We start from the raw sequence: 12,406 nt of genomic DNA, 5'->3' as shown, positions 1-12,406 counted from the left end.
AGAGAAAAAGGAAGCAAGTCAGCAGAGCACACTGGACAAGTATAGCTTCCTAAGTTAAACCTAACCCTGCAACTTATTAGTTATATAACTACAGTCAATTATGCCCTTAGTCTCTGTTTATTCATATAATGGAAAGAACAACTGTCTTGTATGTGGCTAGTCTGGATCGGAAACTGTCAGAATTCAAATGAACACAGAGTCAGCACAGCCCTTGGTAGCCCACAGTGCTCCTTAACACTGGTTACTATCTTGACCATCACTGACTACCAGCAATCATCAGGACCATGTAAGTCACTAAGCAGCCAGCTACAGGGTGGTCAAGGGAGGACGCTGAAGCCAGGCTACCTGGGTTCCTGTCTTGGCTCTGTCACTTCTTTCCTTCACTAGGATGTCATTTCTGCAGGCAGCAATCTCTGTTTTGTTCACTGATGCATCTCACGCTGCTAGTATAGTGCCTGGTCTACCTGACTGACTGCCTGAATAAATGAATGACTTCTCCATTTGTGGGGGTTATCAAAGAAATACCGGGGCTTTTTTCCCCCCTTAATAATCTATTTCATATTACCTTTGGTGCTTTTTTTTCCTCTATTCCAACTCGGTCAAAACACTCAATGAGGTAGTTCAGCATATCTGTCTCCTTGCAGGTTTCAATGGTAAAATGGTCACTGTAGGAATCCCAAGTACTTGCTCCACCAGAGGCTCCCAAACTTTGGAGAAGAGAAAAAAAAAAAAAAATGATGATGCTTACCTCCTCTTGATTATTTCTTCTTGACAGTGTGTGTTTCTGCAGCAGAAAGCCTGCAACCTTGACAAAGCACAGACACCCATGCAGCACAGTCCATGGCTGACTGCTTGCTTACTGCTCCTACCCCGATAACACTGGCTTCTGGTGAACATTTTATGAGCCTACTAAGGGGACCTCATCTTATTGAGGACGGCAACTTACCTAACCAGAGGGACTAACATAGGTACTTACATCAAAATGACCAGCAGCACTTGGACAGACCTGAAGGTTAAAGTCAGACTACACTATTGCTCTAATCCAACTCTCTAGGAGGGAAGGTTTAAGGAAGTAAGAAAATATCTTAATGACTTCTAGTTTAGAACTGAAAAAAACTTTATCCAGCATTTGGCAATAGGACCAGAGCTCATGGAGCATCCAGTTAAAGGGAGACATGAACATATTTGCTACTAACACAAAATTTTCAAAACAGTCATTGAACAAGTTGAGGTAGCACAATAAAATCAAAACAAACATGTCTTATGTGTGCACAGCCCTGGCTCCAGCCCCAGCCTTAGTGCTTATGTGTTACCTGAGCCCAGAACCTTCACTCCATCTGCAGTGATGCTTCAGTGAAATAATGTGGAAGGACTTTGGAAAACACCAGCAGCAGACAATGGGAAGCACACTTATTATTGGCATTAACTATTCTCTGAGACAAAAGCCAAATGTAGTAGCAAGGGTTAGGTCTGAGGAAATTTAACAAAGTTAAGATCCACTATCACATGTCTCATACGAACTGGGTATTTAACTCAGGTTATCTGATATACATATAATATACAAAGACATTAGTCAAGGCATAGAGGGCATGAAGAGGAAGAGAGAAATAAACTTAGCAAAAATAATACATTTAGAAGATGATAAATGATGGGAAAAGCATCAGAATGAGAGTCCCTATTTCAACCTGGGGCAGAGAATTGAAGGCGATAAACTACAAGGACCAGGAAGAATTTAGAGAGCAACAGCATGCAATGCAGCTTAACAGATATGCATAACCCAAAATTTGGAACATATACACTGATCTTAGAATTAGAACATAACTGATCTTAGAATTTTGGGGAAAAAACAATTAACCTTAAAGTGAAACCATGATACTAAAGCATTTCATTATAGAAAGTAAAAATAATGCCAGCTTTAAATCCAATGTTCTCAGCCCAGAGTCCAGCAAATTTTGAATTCCTGCAACCTACAATATGGTCTGACAGTGGGAAGGGAGGAGACAGGAGACAGGCTGAGAGGATGTTCAAGGAAGACACAACTCTTCCCTGCCCACTGCACAGACCAGGAGGCCACCCAGAGACCTGGCTGGGGTGGGCCAGCACAGGAACCCGAAAAACACATCCATGCTTGTGTCTTTATGGCAATTAATGTTCTGGTACATTTTATTAATTAATGGTGCAACCTGGTTTCTGCTGAATGATCCAACAACAGAAAGGTGAGTAGTGTGAAAAAGCAAAGGAAAAACCCCAAACCCACCACCATAATCTAGAAGTACGGAGAATCTTCATGAATAGAAAGGGCTAAGATTTCTCTCTGCTGGAGGCAAGCTCTGTTTCAATCAGTTTGTGATTCTTCCCTCTTGTGCTTGACATTAGTGACTCAGTGACTATATTCACTGTATGTCCCAAAGATGAACTGTAGGTAGTTTTCCTGGAAACATCTCTCACAGATGTTTAAAAAAGCATTTCATGTTTCCAATGAAAAATTTAAACTATTCACCCTCCTGATAATAAGACCCATATTTCTCACACTTTTAACATTTGTGAAATGAAAAGCATCTTATATATGATGGCAATAGGTCATTACCAGCTGCAAGGAATCAGTCTGAAGTGGCATTCCTCGCTAGCACATGAACTTGTGTGCCCATGTGAACACAGCATGCTTAGATGGTGGGACTTATGCTATTGCCAATGAAATTAAGTTCCACTCTTAGCAACACATTCCATTTAATTTTAACTTCAATTTAACTCCTCACTCTCCCTTGAAATATTTTCACCAGTATTTCACCAAGACATGAAAAGTGACCTATGCAGAAGGTTGCTTATCTTGTACCAGGAAATGTAAGGCACTCAGAAGATCTCAGACAATTTTCAAAGCTCAATGAGGAGGATGGTGTGTTTTGGTGATTAACAATCAGATACCAAACAACCAACTAGCTTTTAGAAGATGGGGGCGGAAATCCTTCAACACAAAAGGAAATGTGAAGTCTAGTATCTATCAATGTTTCAGTAAGACCGACCAATCCTAGAGATGCCAAAGGAAGTCATGTTCACCAGTATTTAAAATGGCCGATTTCATTAATGCTAAGTGTTAAGAGTCAACGGCCCAAACAGATTAACAAGAATTTTTAGATTCACAGTGAAAGCGTTGGGTTAAAATTATGAATGTAATACTGAAGGAGAACATAGTATGCAGTTTCTATATATAAAGTTAGGCTATTAATAAACATCTTTAAATATTTAAAATAGGTTGTGCTCCTGCAGTCCTGGGGCTCACCAGGCTGAGGCAGGAGAATCACTAGACCCAGCACTCAAGCCAGGTTTGAGAAACATTGCTGAGACCCTCATCCTTACCTCTTTCACTCCCCAAATTTATTTTCAATAGTATTTCATTCTTATTGAATTTCTTTCTTTTCTTTCTTTTTTGGTACTGGGGATCGAACCCAGGGCCTTATGCTTGCAAGGCAAGCATTCTACCAACTGAGCTATCTCCCCAGCCCTTTGAATTTCTTTTTTAAAAAAGATTTTTAATTGTAGATGGACACAATACCTTTGTTTTATTTATGTATTTTTATGTGGTGCTAAGGATCAAACCCAGTACCTCCCACATGCTAGGCAAGCACTCTTTCAATGAGCTACAACCCCAGTCCTTGATTTTCTTTTTTTTATCAAAAAGCTGTTATAAAATTCATGATACTTTTACCACTGTGCCATTCTAAAATCTTGAAAATACGTTCTATTTAATTTCTAAGGATATATATAAAATTATACCTTCCCCTGGGAGAATATGTGAAACATTTTTCTGATACCTAAAATTAACGGTCCAATTTAACCACTAATTACTTCACAAACAGAAATGTAGTTGAATCCTTCTGAAAACAACAAAAATATTCATTCCTGGGGATTTACACACATCAGATCTGTGCAGGTGCAGACCACTAAATTCCATTGTGAACGCACAGAGAAAACTTGCTTTTTGGGGGGGTGAGGGCATACCAGGGATTGAACCCAGGGGCACTTAACCACTGAGTTACATCTCCAGCCCTTTTTATATTTTATTTTGAGACAGGGTCTCACAAATTTACTGAGACTGGCTTTGAACTTGTGATGCTCCTGCTTTACCTTCCTGAGTTGCTGGGATTATAGGCATGTGCCACTGTGCCTTGCTTCTAAAAGGACTCCACTTATTTTCTTCCATAATAGGAATAATCACCCTCCTATTTACCAACTTTTTAAATGCAAACTTGGGAATTTTATATGTTCTCAATTCAAGGCAAACTTAAGAGTTGTGCAGGCTTAAGCAGTATGAATCCATTCAATGACTGTGCACCGTGGGCCTCCTGGGGTCCAGGGCTGCTGCAGGTCCTGGAGTCCTACCCTGAACCACACAGGTGACCATGCTGATGTGGTAGTTCCAATGTATTCTGGAGGTGGGGACCACAGAAGACAAATTAATATGTAGGTGGTATAAGCGGTATGTAACCCAGGGGGCCAGCAACCAGCCTCTAATGGGCCTGCACACACACACAAGTCCTTGGGGAAGGCTGAGAGCAGGCAGACAGTTCTCCGGGGGGAGAGTGGCCCAAAGAGAGCTGAGTCCAAAGGCCTAAGGCAGCAGAGAATATTAAGTAGCACTAGCCAGAGGACGGAAGTGGATGGAAATGCCCCGCTCCCGCCGTTTCCATGGTGTTTCCTCCATCATGGTGACCAAGGCGGGAGGTGGGGGGGGGGGGGGGCACTATTTGAACGATCTACTAACTTGCCCTTTCTCAACTCATGCAGGCTCCTGGCACTCAAGGTTTGGCCTTCTCCACCGAGGTATCTAAGCAGTTAACAAACAAGGGGGTCCCTGATGATGTCACTGAGTTACCAGATTAACTGTGGAGCTGCCTGCCTCTTATTTATTGAGCCAGCTGGAGTTTTCTGTCCTTTTCAGCCAAAGGGACGCCATGGAAAAAGTAATAACGTTGAAGTTTCTTTTCCTTCGTGCAGACCTGGGGAAGGCTACGTGACAGAGCCCTGAGCCTCACTGGAGGCCACGGAAGCCTGCGCCACCCACTGAGCCATCAGGAGAACCAGGGAGGGGCGGCTGGGAGGAGCACACAAAGGTGGCAGAAGAGGGTAACAAACCCCTTCTCTCCAGACACCACCCTCCTGAGGAAAACTGCCCGGCTGAGAACCACAAGGCACTTTTCCCTTCGCTCACTTTCCTGCAAGAGCAGTTCCTCTAATTCCTACGGTTCGTTTCACAAGACTTGAAAAACCACGGAGAACATCTGCCCTTTCCCGAGTCAGTCCCAGCCCTCACGACTGCAGAGGATCCACACATGCCTGTGGGTCACCACTACTTCCAAAAGGACTGCAGATACCGAACTCCGCTGGGCCAGGCAAGAAGTAGGTGTTAAAACTGCTTATTTCAAAATAAACGGAATTCTGGGAAGATCACATAGAAAGGGGTGGAAAAACCATCGTGCTGGCCGACCAAGTGAACAAAGTGTGTGTCACCTCATCCTGGTTTCAGCCCTGTGTGCATCCTCGGGCTCTCCCATTTGTTTAAACAGTTATGTCAGATATTTAACCACTGCTGTGCCATTTTTTAAAATAGTTTTAAAATTCTTTTTTAGTTGGAAATGGATACAATACCATTATTTTGTTTATTTATTTTTATGTGGTGCTGAGGATCAAACCCAGGGCCTCACACATGCTGGGCAAGTGTTCAACCACTGAGCCACAACCCCAGCCCTGTGGTGCCACTTTTGATATCCACGAGAACATACAACTGGAGTATCTAATCTACAACTGGATTATCTGATTTCACTGCAACAACCCATGAGGGGCATGCCAAAGGACCAGAATGGCATTTCATGAGTAAGGGGCAAAATGGCTGCGGTGTAGCTCAGTGGTAGAGCACACTTGCCCAGCATGCAATAGGCCTCGCCATACAATCCCCGGCATTGTTGCCCCCCCGAACCCCCCAAAAAGAAAAGAAAACAAGAAGCTGGCACCTCCTGGCCATGGAACCCAGTAGATGCCTAGACTCTTGGTAGTGAAACCACCAGTGCTGCTGCCCACAGAAGGCGAGGCCAGAGGAGCGCCCTGTGGCAAAGAAGAATGTGAGCTCTGGATTCCCGCTGCCGCCAGCTAGTTTGAGACTTTAACCTCCCTGTTTCTCAGTTTCCTTGCAGAATGCGACGTGGGGATCGAACAAGATCACTTGGGCAGAGCTGACACAGTATCTGGCACATCGCACTCAATAAGTGTGTTCTGCGACAATCACACAATACGTGTCTTTCCTAGGAGGTATAGAATCAGGATCTGAGGTGAGGCTGGGATGTCAGAGGTCTGGAGAGAGGTGTCAGTAAAAGCAGCATGACCAATACACCTGTTAGAGAAAGTCAGAACTAAGTAGGCCAGGGAGAGGAGAGTGTTTCTCCCACAGATAATTTACAGCAAAACAGACAACAAAGCACTTTCACCACGATGGAATGTGATTCCTAAGGAGGATGCCTGCCATATGACTATGATCATGCAGAGGATTTTAGGTACATTAAAAAGACACACTTTGGGGAAATTCACTTGAGAAGCAGTGATACAATGTTCACTGTGATACAAATACCAACCTTCCCGAGTCCATACCCAGCCTGTGTCAACACTCCTCTGTGCTCTCTAATGATTCTTCTGAACACTGTCAGATTTAAGGAAGTGACCTAACCTTACTGCAATCTCTATTTATAGCCTGGAGTTATTTTTGAACAGTGCTGGGCACAAATACCAACTCGGTCCAGAGGAAACTTCAATTAAGAACAAAATTGTTAAGACGAGTCAGAGGGTTAGAAAGAAAGGACCACTACATTTTCTTGCTCTGAGTGACCTAGAAAACACAAGTAGTGGTTTTCACTTGGTTTTGCGGGTGAACATGCAGCAACATCCTGAACCTTGTTTGAGCTTCTGAAGTCACCCCTGGGCTCTTTAAACAAATGGGGTCTGGCTTCCCTAAGGTTAAGGAGGGACTCAGAGCAATATAAGGTTAGAAATGAAGCAGAAGCGCCATATGTCAGACACATGACCCCATATGTTCTTCAATAGATTGTCTAGACTGTGCTCGGTGGAATGGGGACAGGAGGGAACACAAACACACAAGGTCCCACCCCTCTGCCGCTGCTAAACACCAGCAACCCATGCAAATGTCATGATGATGTAAAACATGCCTCAGAGTGCATATCGTCCACAGGAACACTGTGCAAGAGACAAATGAAGGGTCCCTCATTTTAGATCTAAGGGTGCGTGAACTTGTTCACTGATTTGTTTTCAGGTTTTTGATAAATGATCATAGGTGAGCTTTCCTCTGAAATTACGCGGCAACAACATGAAGTGTCCTGTGTGTCACTTTATCCAGTTAAAAGCTCCTCACATGTCAACACACTTGTGTACCCGCCTCCTTTGATCCTATTCTGTCTGGATTCAAAGCACAACCCTAAGAAGGGCTCATACGAGTTAGTTCCTAAGCACCTAAGCACATGCAGGGTAAGACTCCATTCCTCAGATACCTGGACCCAAACTGGACACAAGAAAAATCATCACCACCACCACCACCTTCATCACCATCATCATCATCTTCTTCATCTTCTTCATCACTACTGTCTCCAGAGAGTGCGAGGAAGAGGAAGGAGAAAGGACTGTCGTACATACTACCACAACAAAAGCAAAAAAGGTCGTCAGGGAACACAGGGCAAAAAAAGGGGAAGGTTGTGCATCTGCTGTCTTTTAAAATCTTTTAAGTTTTATCTGCTTACATGCAAAAAATAATGCCACCTACATTATAGAACTAAGTGGATACTTTTGAGAGAAGGAGCCACTGAATTCATGGAATTCTAACACCGCTTATTTCTAAGAGGCTGAAATTATGTGTAACCAAAAAAAATCAAAACTTCAAGGTGTGAACAGAGCCAGCTTCACTCACTGGAAGGCAGGGACACCAGGCCCAGACACACTGTAGTCTGTGGGTCTGACTGCGTTTCACCACCCTTGGCAGTAGTCCAAAAAGTCAAAATGTGGCTCAGTGATCCCCCACTCTCAAATAGAACACTGACCACAGTCTTTGAAACTCATTTGTAATGAAGAATGACACACGACTAGAGTCTTAAAATAAAGCTGTTTCTTTTTTCAGTACAGGAAGGAGGGAAAGGAGAGGAACAGGAGGCACATTAGAGCAGCCCTTGCTTACTGATGTGATCAAAGCCTGGGAGGAGCATGGACTCAGGGCACATGCCCACCAAACTAGTTAGTGGCACAGGATAATGACCCCAAACAACTCCCAAAATTTAACTGAGATCAGCATCACACAGCAGTTCTTTCAAACCATGTTAATCTCCCTCCCTACACTGCAAACACACACGCAGATCTCCTGCTAAGAAAATACCTAGGAGAGATCCGCAGGGAGGAGGGGCGTCTGCTGGCGTCACTGGGTGAAGCGGGTGGGACAGCTGAGCCCGTGCTGGAGGGTCTCGGTCTGGAAGTGCTGGCAGGTACTGCCTGAGGGCTACTTGCAAGGGCAGGGAGCCTTGGGGAGCTAGATGGGGTGGAGATGCCTGCAGACCGTGGGGTGGCACAAGGTGACGGCCCCCACGGATGAATGACCGTGTAGGGCCGATACCGTGGGGATGAGGGCTGGCTTCCTGCCGCAGTTCCAGAAGCTGCACTATGCGGGCTGAGGGAAGCAGAAGGCACAGCTGTCTGGTTGGCTACATGGGAAGGTGAGGCAAAAGACGGACTCAGCACTGGCACCGAGTTCCAGAAGCTGGTCGTGGGAGCTGGACTAGTTTCATAGAGGCTAAATTAGTTGAGAAAGGGAGGAAAGAAGAGAAAAATCAAAGAAAAACTTGAGATAACTGAAATAAACTTTCAGGTTTTTAAATGAAAATTACATTTCATATCTCTAACAGTTGCAGGATACAGTCAGATAATCATTTAAGTAATAATCTAATTGCTGTATTGATCTAAGGTAGTAGGTATAGCAATTTGCTTCTAAAATTCGAACTACCAATAACCTAAACATGAAAAGTCAAAAAAAAAATCCTAGTTAGAAAAGATAATACCACTTCCAACAACTAAATCCATCTGCCCAAATATGATATATACCATAATGTCCATGACATAGTTCAACACTGTGAATGCACATTCCCTTCCACATCCTTCATGGCTATTTTATTAGCAATTAGACGTGCAAGGTGAACCACACTAACCTAGACAAAGAGCTGGCACTGAAGGAACCCAAGTTGCAGAACATGGGGCTTGTTCCTGGATTGGAGCCAGTATTCAGCATGAGATTTCTGTCTGGTGACCGAGCTGCCGCGGCAATGGGCTGTGATGTGGCTGTCAGACTGGCAAATGGGTTTTCATCTCTAGTCTGAGTGGACATCATTAGCACTTCCATCAAAATCTGGCCAATCAAGTCCTTAAAATCAGAGAACACTGTTGGGAAGGCAGAATAAACAACAGGTTACACATGGTTCTTTTTCTACACCATCCTCAAATAAGTCAAACGGAACCAGAGTTGTCACTGTGGCATCCTAACCTGGATTCTGGAATAGTAAAAGGACGTTAGTGGACAACCTGTTGATATCCAAATCAAGTCTGGTGTTTTATCAATAGTCATTTGTTTTCAGCAAATGTACCACAGCTACATCAAGATGTTAGCATCAGGGGAACCTGGGTGAGGGCATACAGGATCTCCCCACACTATCTTTGAAATTTGTCTATAAATCTAGAATTGTTCTCAAAGTAAGATTTCATTTAAAAAGAAAAGGGAATATGTCTATGGAGTTACTGCTGTTATATGTATTAACCATACGCTGAAGCAATGCCCACCCTCAGAGGTTAGGTCATCTCACTACAAACGCCAACAGGGTTCATATCTCTTAACCAGTACCCACAGTACATAGAGATGGACATACAGTACAATTATGAAGTCCAAGGTTCAAACGATTTTACAGAATGTCCAATGCTGAGTCACCATCTGGCTTCCTGCAGCAGACTACACAGTCCAACAGCCTTCTCACTCTTTGTGGCTTCCAGCTGATTTGCTGTTGGTCTTCAGATTTATTCTAAATATCACTAAACAAATGAAAGTCCTAACCATGTACATCTCACCTGATTTGGTCATTAAAAATGATCACTTACATGTGTTAAGATAGATTTTGAGAATCTCAAGACTTTTAGCAAGAAGAGCATGTGGTAAGGTTTTAAAGCACATGGTTGCTATGCTCATGTCCGTAACCAGAAGTAATAAGAAGACACCAATAAAATCAGAAACAGCCTATCCATCCTCCAGAAACAGAGAGCTTGACTCTCTTCTTAGAAGACTGGACATATATGAAGGGAAAGGTGGCCACCTTAATAGTCACTCATTCGTTTCAAATGCATCTATTGAGGGACTATTTGGTACAAGACACCCTCTGGCATCATCAATGAGTGAAAGAGACAGAAATCCCCACACCAGGGGGTTTCGCTGTGTGTAAGACTCCAGCAAGACCCCTTCTGCATGCAACTGACAGCTGGTGAAACAATGCCAGTGCCACAGTGCTGCACCTAGGCAGGAGGTTTTATATTTTGTTATAATCATGGTGGTTCGGCACAACTAATTACCTAGCATCCAAGAACGCTATCTTTACTAAGCAATTTAGCCTGACATATTTGCTCCAGGGTCTACCCCTGGCCTGGAAGGCACTTGAAGCAGGTCTGAGTAAACACCTCTCCGACGGTCCCTGGGGACCCTTATAAAGAAGCTAATGCCTTCTTTAAATAGCTTCTACTAAAAAGGGGAAAACAAAAAACAAAAACAAAAAAACTTGAACTTTTGAGACCATTAACTTACACAGTTTTCTTGTGCAGAAGTCATCAAAGTACAAAATAATTTATCAGTGGGGTCAGTGGAAGGAAAGAAAAGGTGTCAAACAGCAGTGTTCTCGACAAGAGGTGTCCTGTTATCAAAAGCACAGCCCCACAGCAAGACGGTGAGAGTGGACAACGGAGCACTCAGGCACACCTCCTCACGGCGCTCCGAAAAGGCTGTCTGCAGAGCCTAAGTCCTACCTTCTTTTGGGTTCTGCTTAAACTGTGCAGAAAGAGAAGGAAGGAAGATGACGTCTCTGTCCCGATCCTTCCAAGAGACTCGGAAGATCTTACAGACCAGCTGTAAGGCCTGCTCTTCGGACACCTCTGGGCCTGAGGACGGCTCCTGGTAAGGAAGAAGATCTGGGTTAATCTCCACGAGGCCTGAGCTAGACACTTGAACAGTAGTACTTTATTTGGATTTAATTCATTTATTAATGAGATTTTTATAATGTATTCAAGCACTGATTAAGAGAAAACAGAACCTGTTACTTTAGCTTCAAGGTTGCAACATCCAGGTCTCAGGAATTTCTGATACATTTTATGGAAAATCATAGAAAAGCAAGGGTGTCATTAGGAACAACTCAGAAATGTGATACAGGCTGCGTATGTATCCTATTTTTTTGTTCTGAATTTCAATGGATCAGGTTAACATTCTAGGCACAGAACCAATATTCCCTCAAGAATTTCCCCCCAATTTAACAACTCTCATCATATTCCTCCACAGATAAAACATCACATATGCAAGAATTCAAATTCTAAAGAACTATACAAACTAAAGCTCCGCATCGCTAGAAGCTCTAGGCCACTGTCAGTAATCACCGACTGCACTGCTACCGTAGCCCAACACCCAGCGGAGGAGAAAGCCGCGTGACTGCCTATACCGTGACACGGAAAGCCGAACCCCAAGAACTCTGAGCACAGAGACTAATCCCGGTTGACAATCAGATACACAGTCCTGACGGTTTCAAAGTTTTCCCCTGCTACTGTATTGTACGTGTTCTGGCTTAAATTTCCAGCCATTTCTCTCGGAATATATTCAGAGACAATGATCTACTTGTTCATGCAAGACCAACAGAAAAATTTGTAATGGGCTCCACATTATTTCCTATTACAAACTAAATTTACTGATAAAAACCTAAATCTAAACCAAAGATACGTGAGGAATTTTACAAGATAAAAGTATTGAGTGTTACTTCCATTGATAAGGACAACCGAGGTTACACATTCTTCTCTGAAGAAAGGAAAACCCCACCCACGTAGATTGGCTGATCAGGGCGACCCACTCATGGCCTCTCTAGTGACAAGATGGGACACTGGACACTGAAAGGAGGGCTTCACTTCTTACCAACCTTATCACTGAGGCTCCTCTTTTCTCTTCGGTCGTTTTCGTCAACCTCCATATTTTCAATTCCTGAATCCACATCCACCTGGGACATGCTTTAAGCATAAAAGACAAGTCTTTTAGCGTTTATAAAATCCCCATGTCACAGCTGCTGGTTAGGGAACAGTTTTT

General features: G+C 43.5%; 1 protein-coding gene across 3 annotated transcripts in view; it reads right to left on the bottom strand.

The window, feature by feature from the left end:
• Positions 1–12,406, bottom strand: part of UBE4B (ubiquitination factor E4B) — a 121,518-nt gene that overhangs the window by 52,158 nt on the left and 56,954 nt on the right. For 2 of the 3 annotated variants that reach the window (XM_079142873.1, XM_079142874.1), the window contains 6 exons: positions 12,243–12,330; positions 11,092–11,236; positions 9,243–9,471; positions 8,420–8,830; positions 7,548–7,688; positions 566–707 (listed from right to left, as the gene is read on the bottom strand). In XM_079142873.1, coding sequence (XP_078998999.1) covers positions 566–707; positions 7,548–7,688; positions 8,420–8,830; positions 9,243–9,471; positions 11,092–11,236; positions 12,243–12,330 — 1,156 coding nt within the window. The remainder of the gene's footprint in view (positions 1–565; positions 708–7,547; positions 7,689–8,419; positions 8,831–9,242; positions 9,472–11,091; positions 11,237–12,242; positions 12,331–12,406) is intronic. The other variant, XM_079142875.1, reaches the window with a different exon arrangement.

This window comes from Sciurus vulgaris, assembly GCF_902686455.1.
Source record: "Sciurus vulgaris genome assembly, chromosome: 1".
Classification (NCBI taxonomy): domain Eukaryota; kingdom Metazoa; phylum Chordata; class Mammalia; order Rodentia; family Sciuridae; genus Sciurus; species Sciurus vulgaris.
Note: the sequence above shows the minus strand (reverse complement) of the source record. Positions and strands in the feature narration are given on the sequence as shown.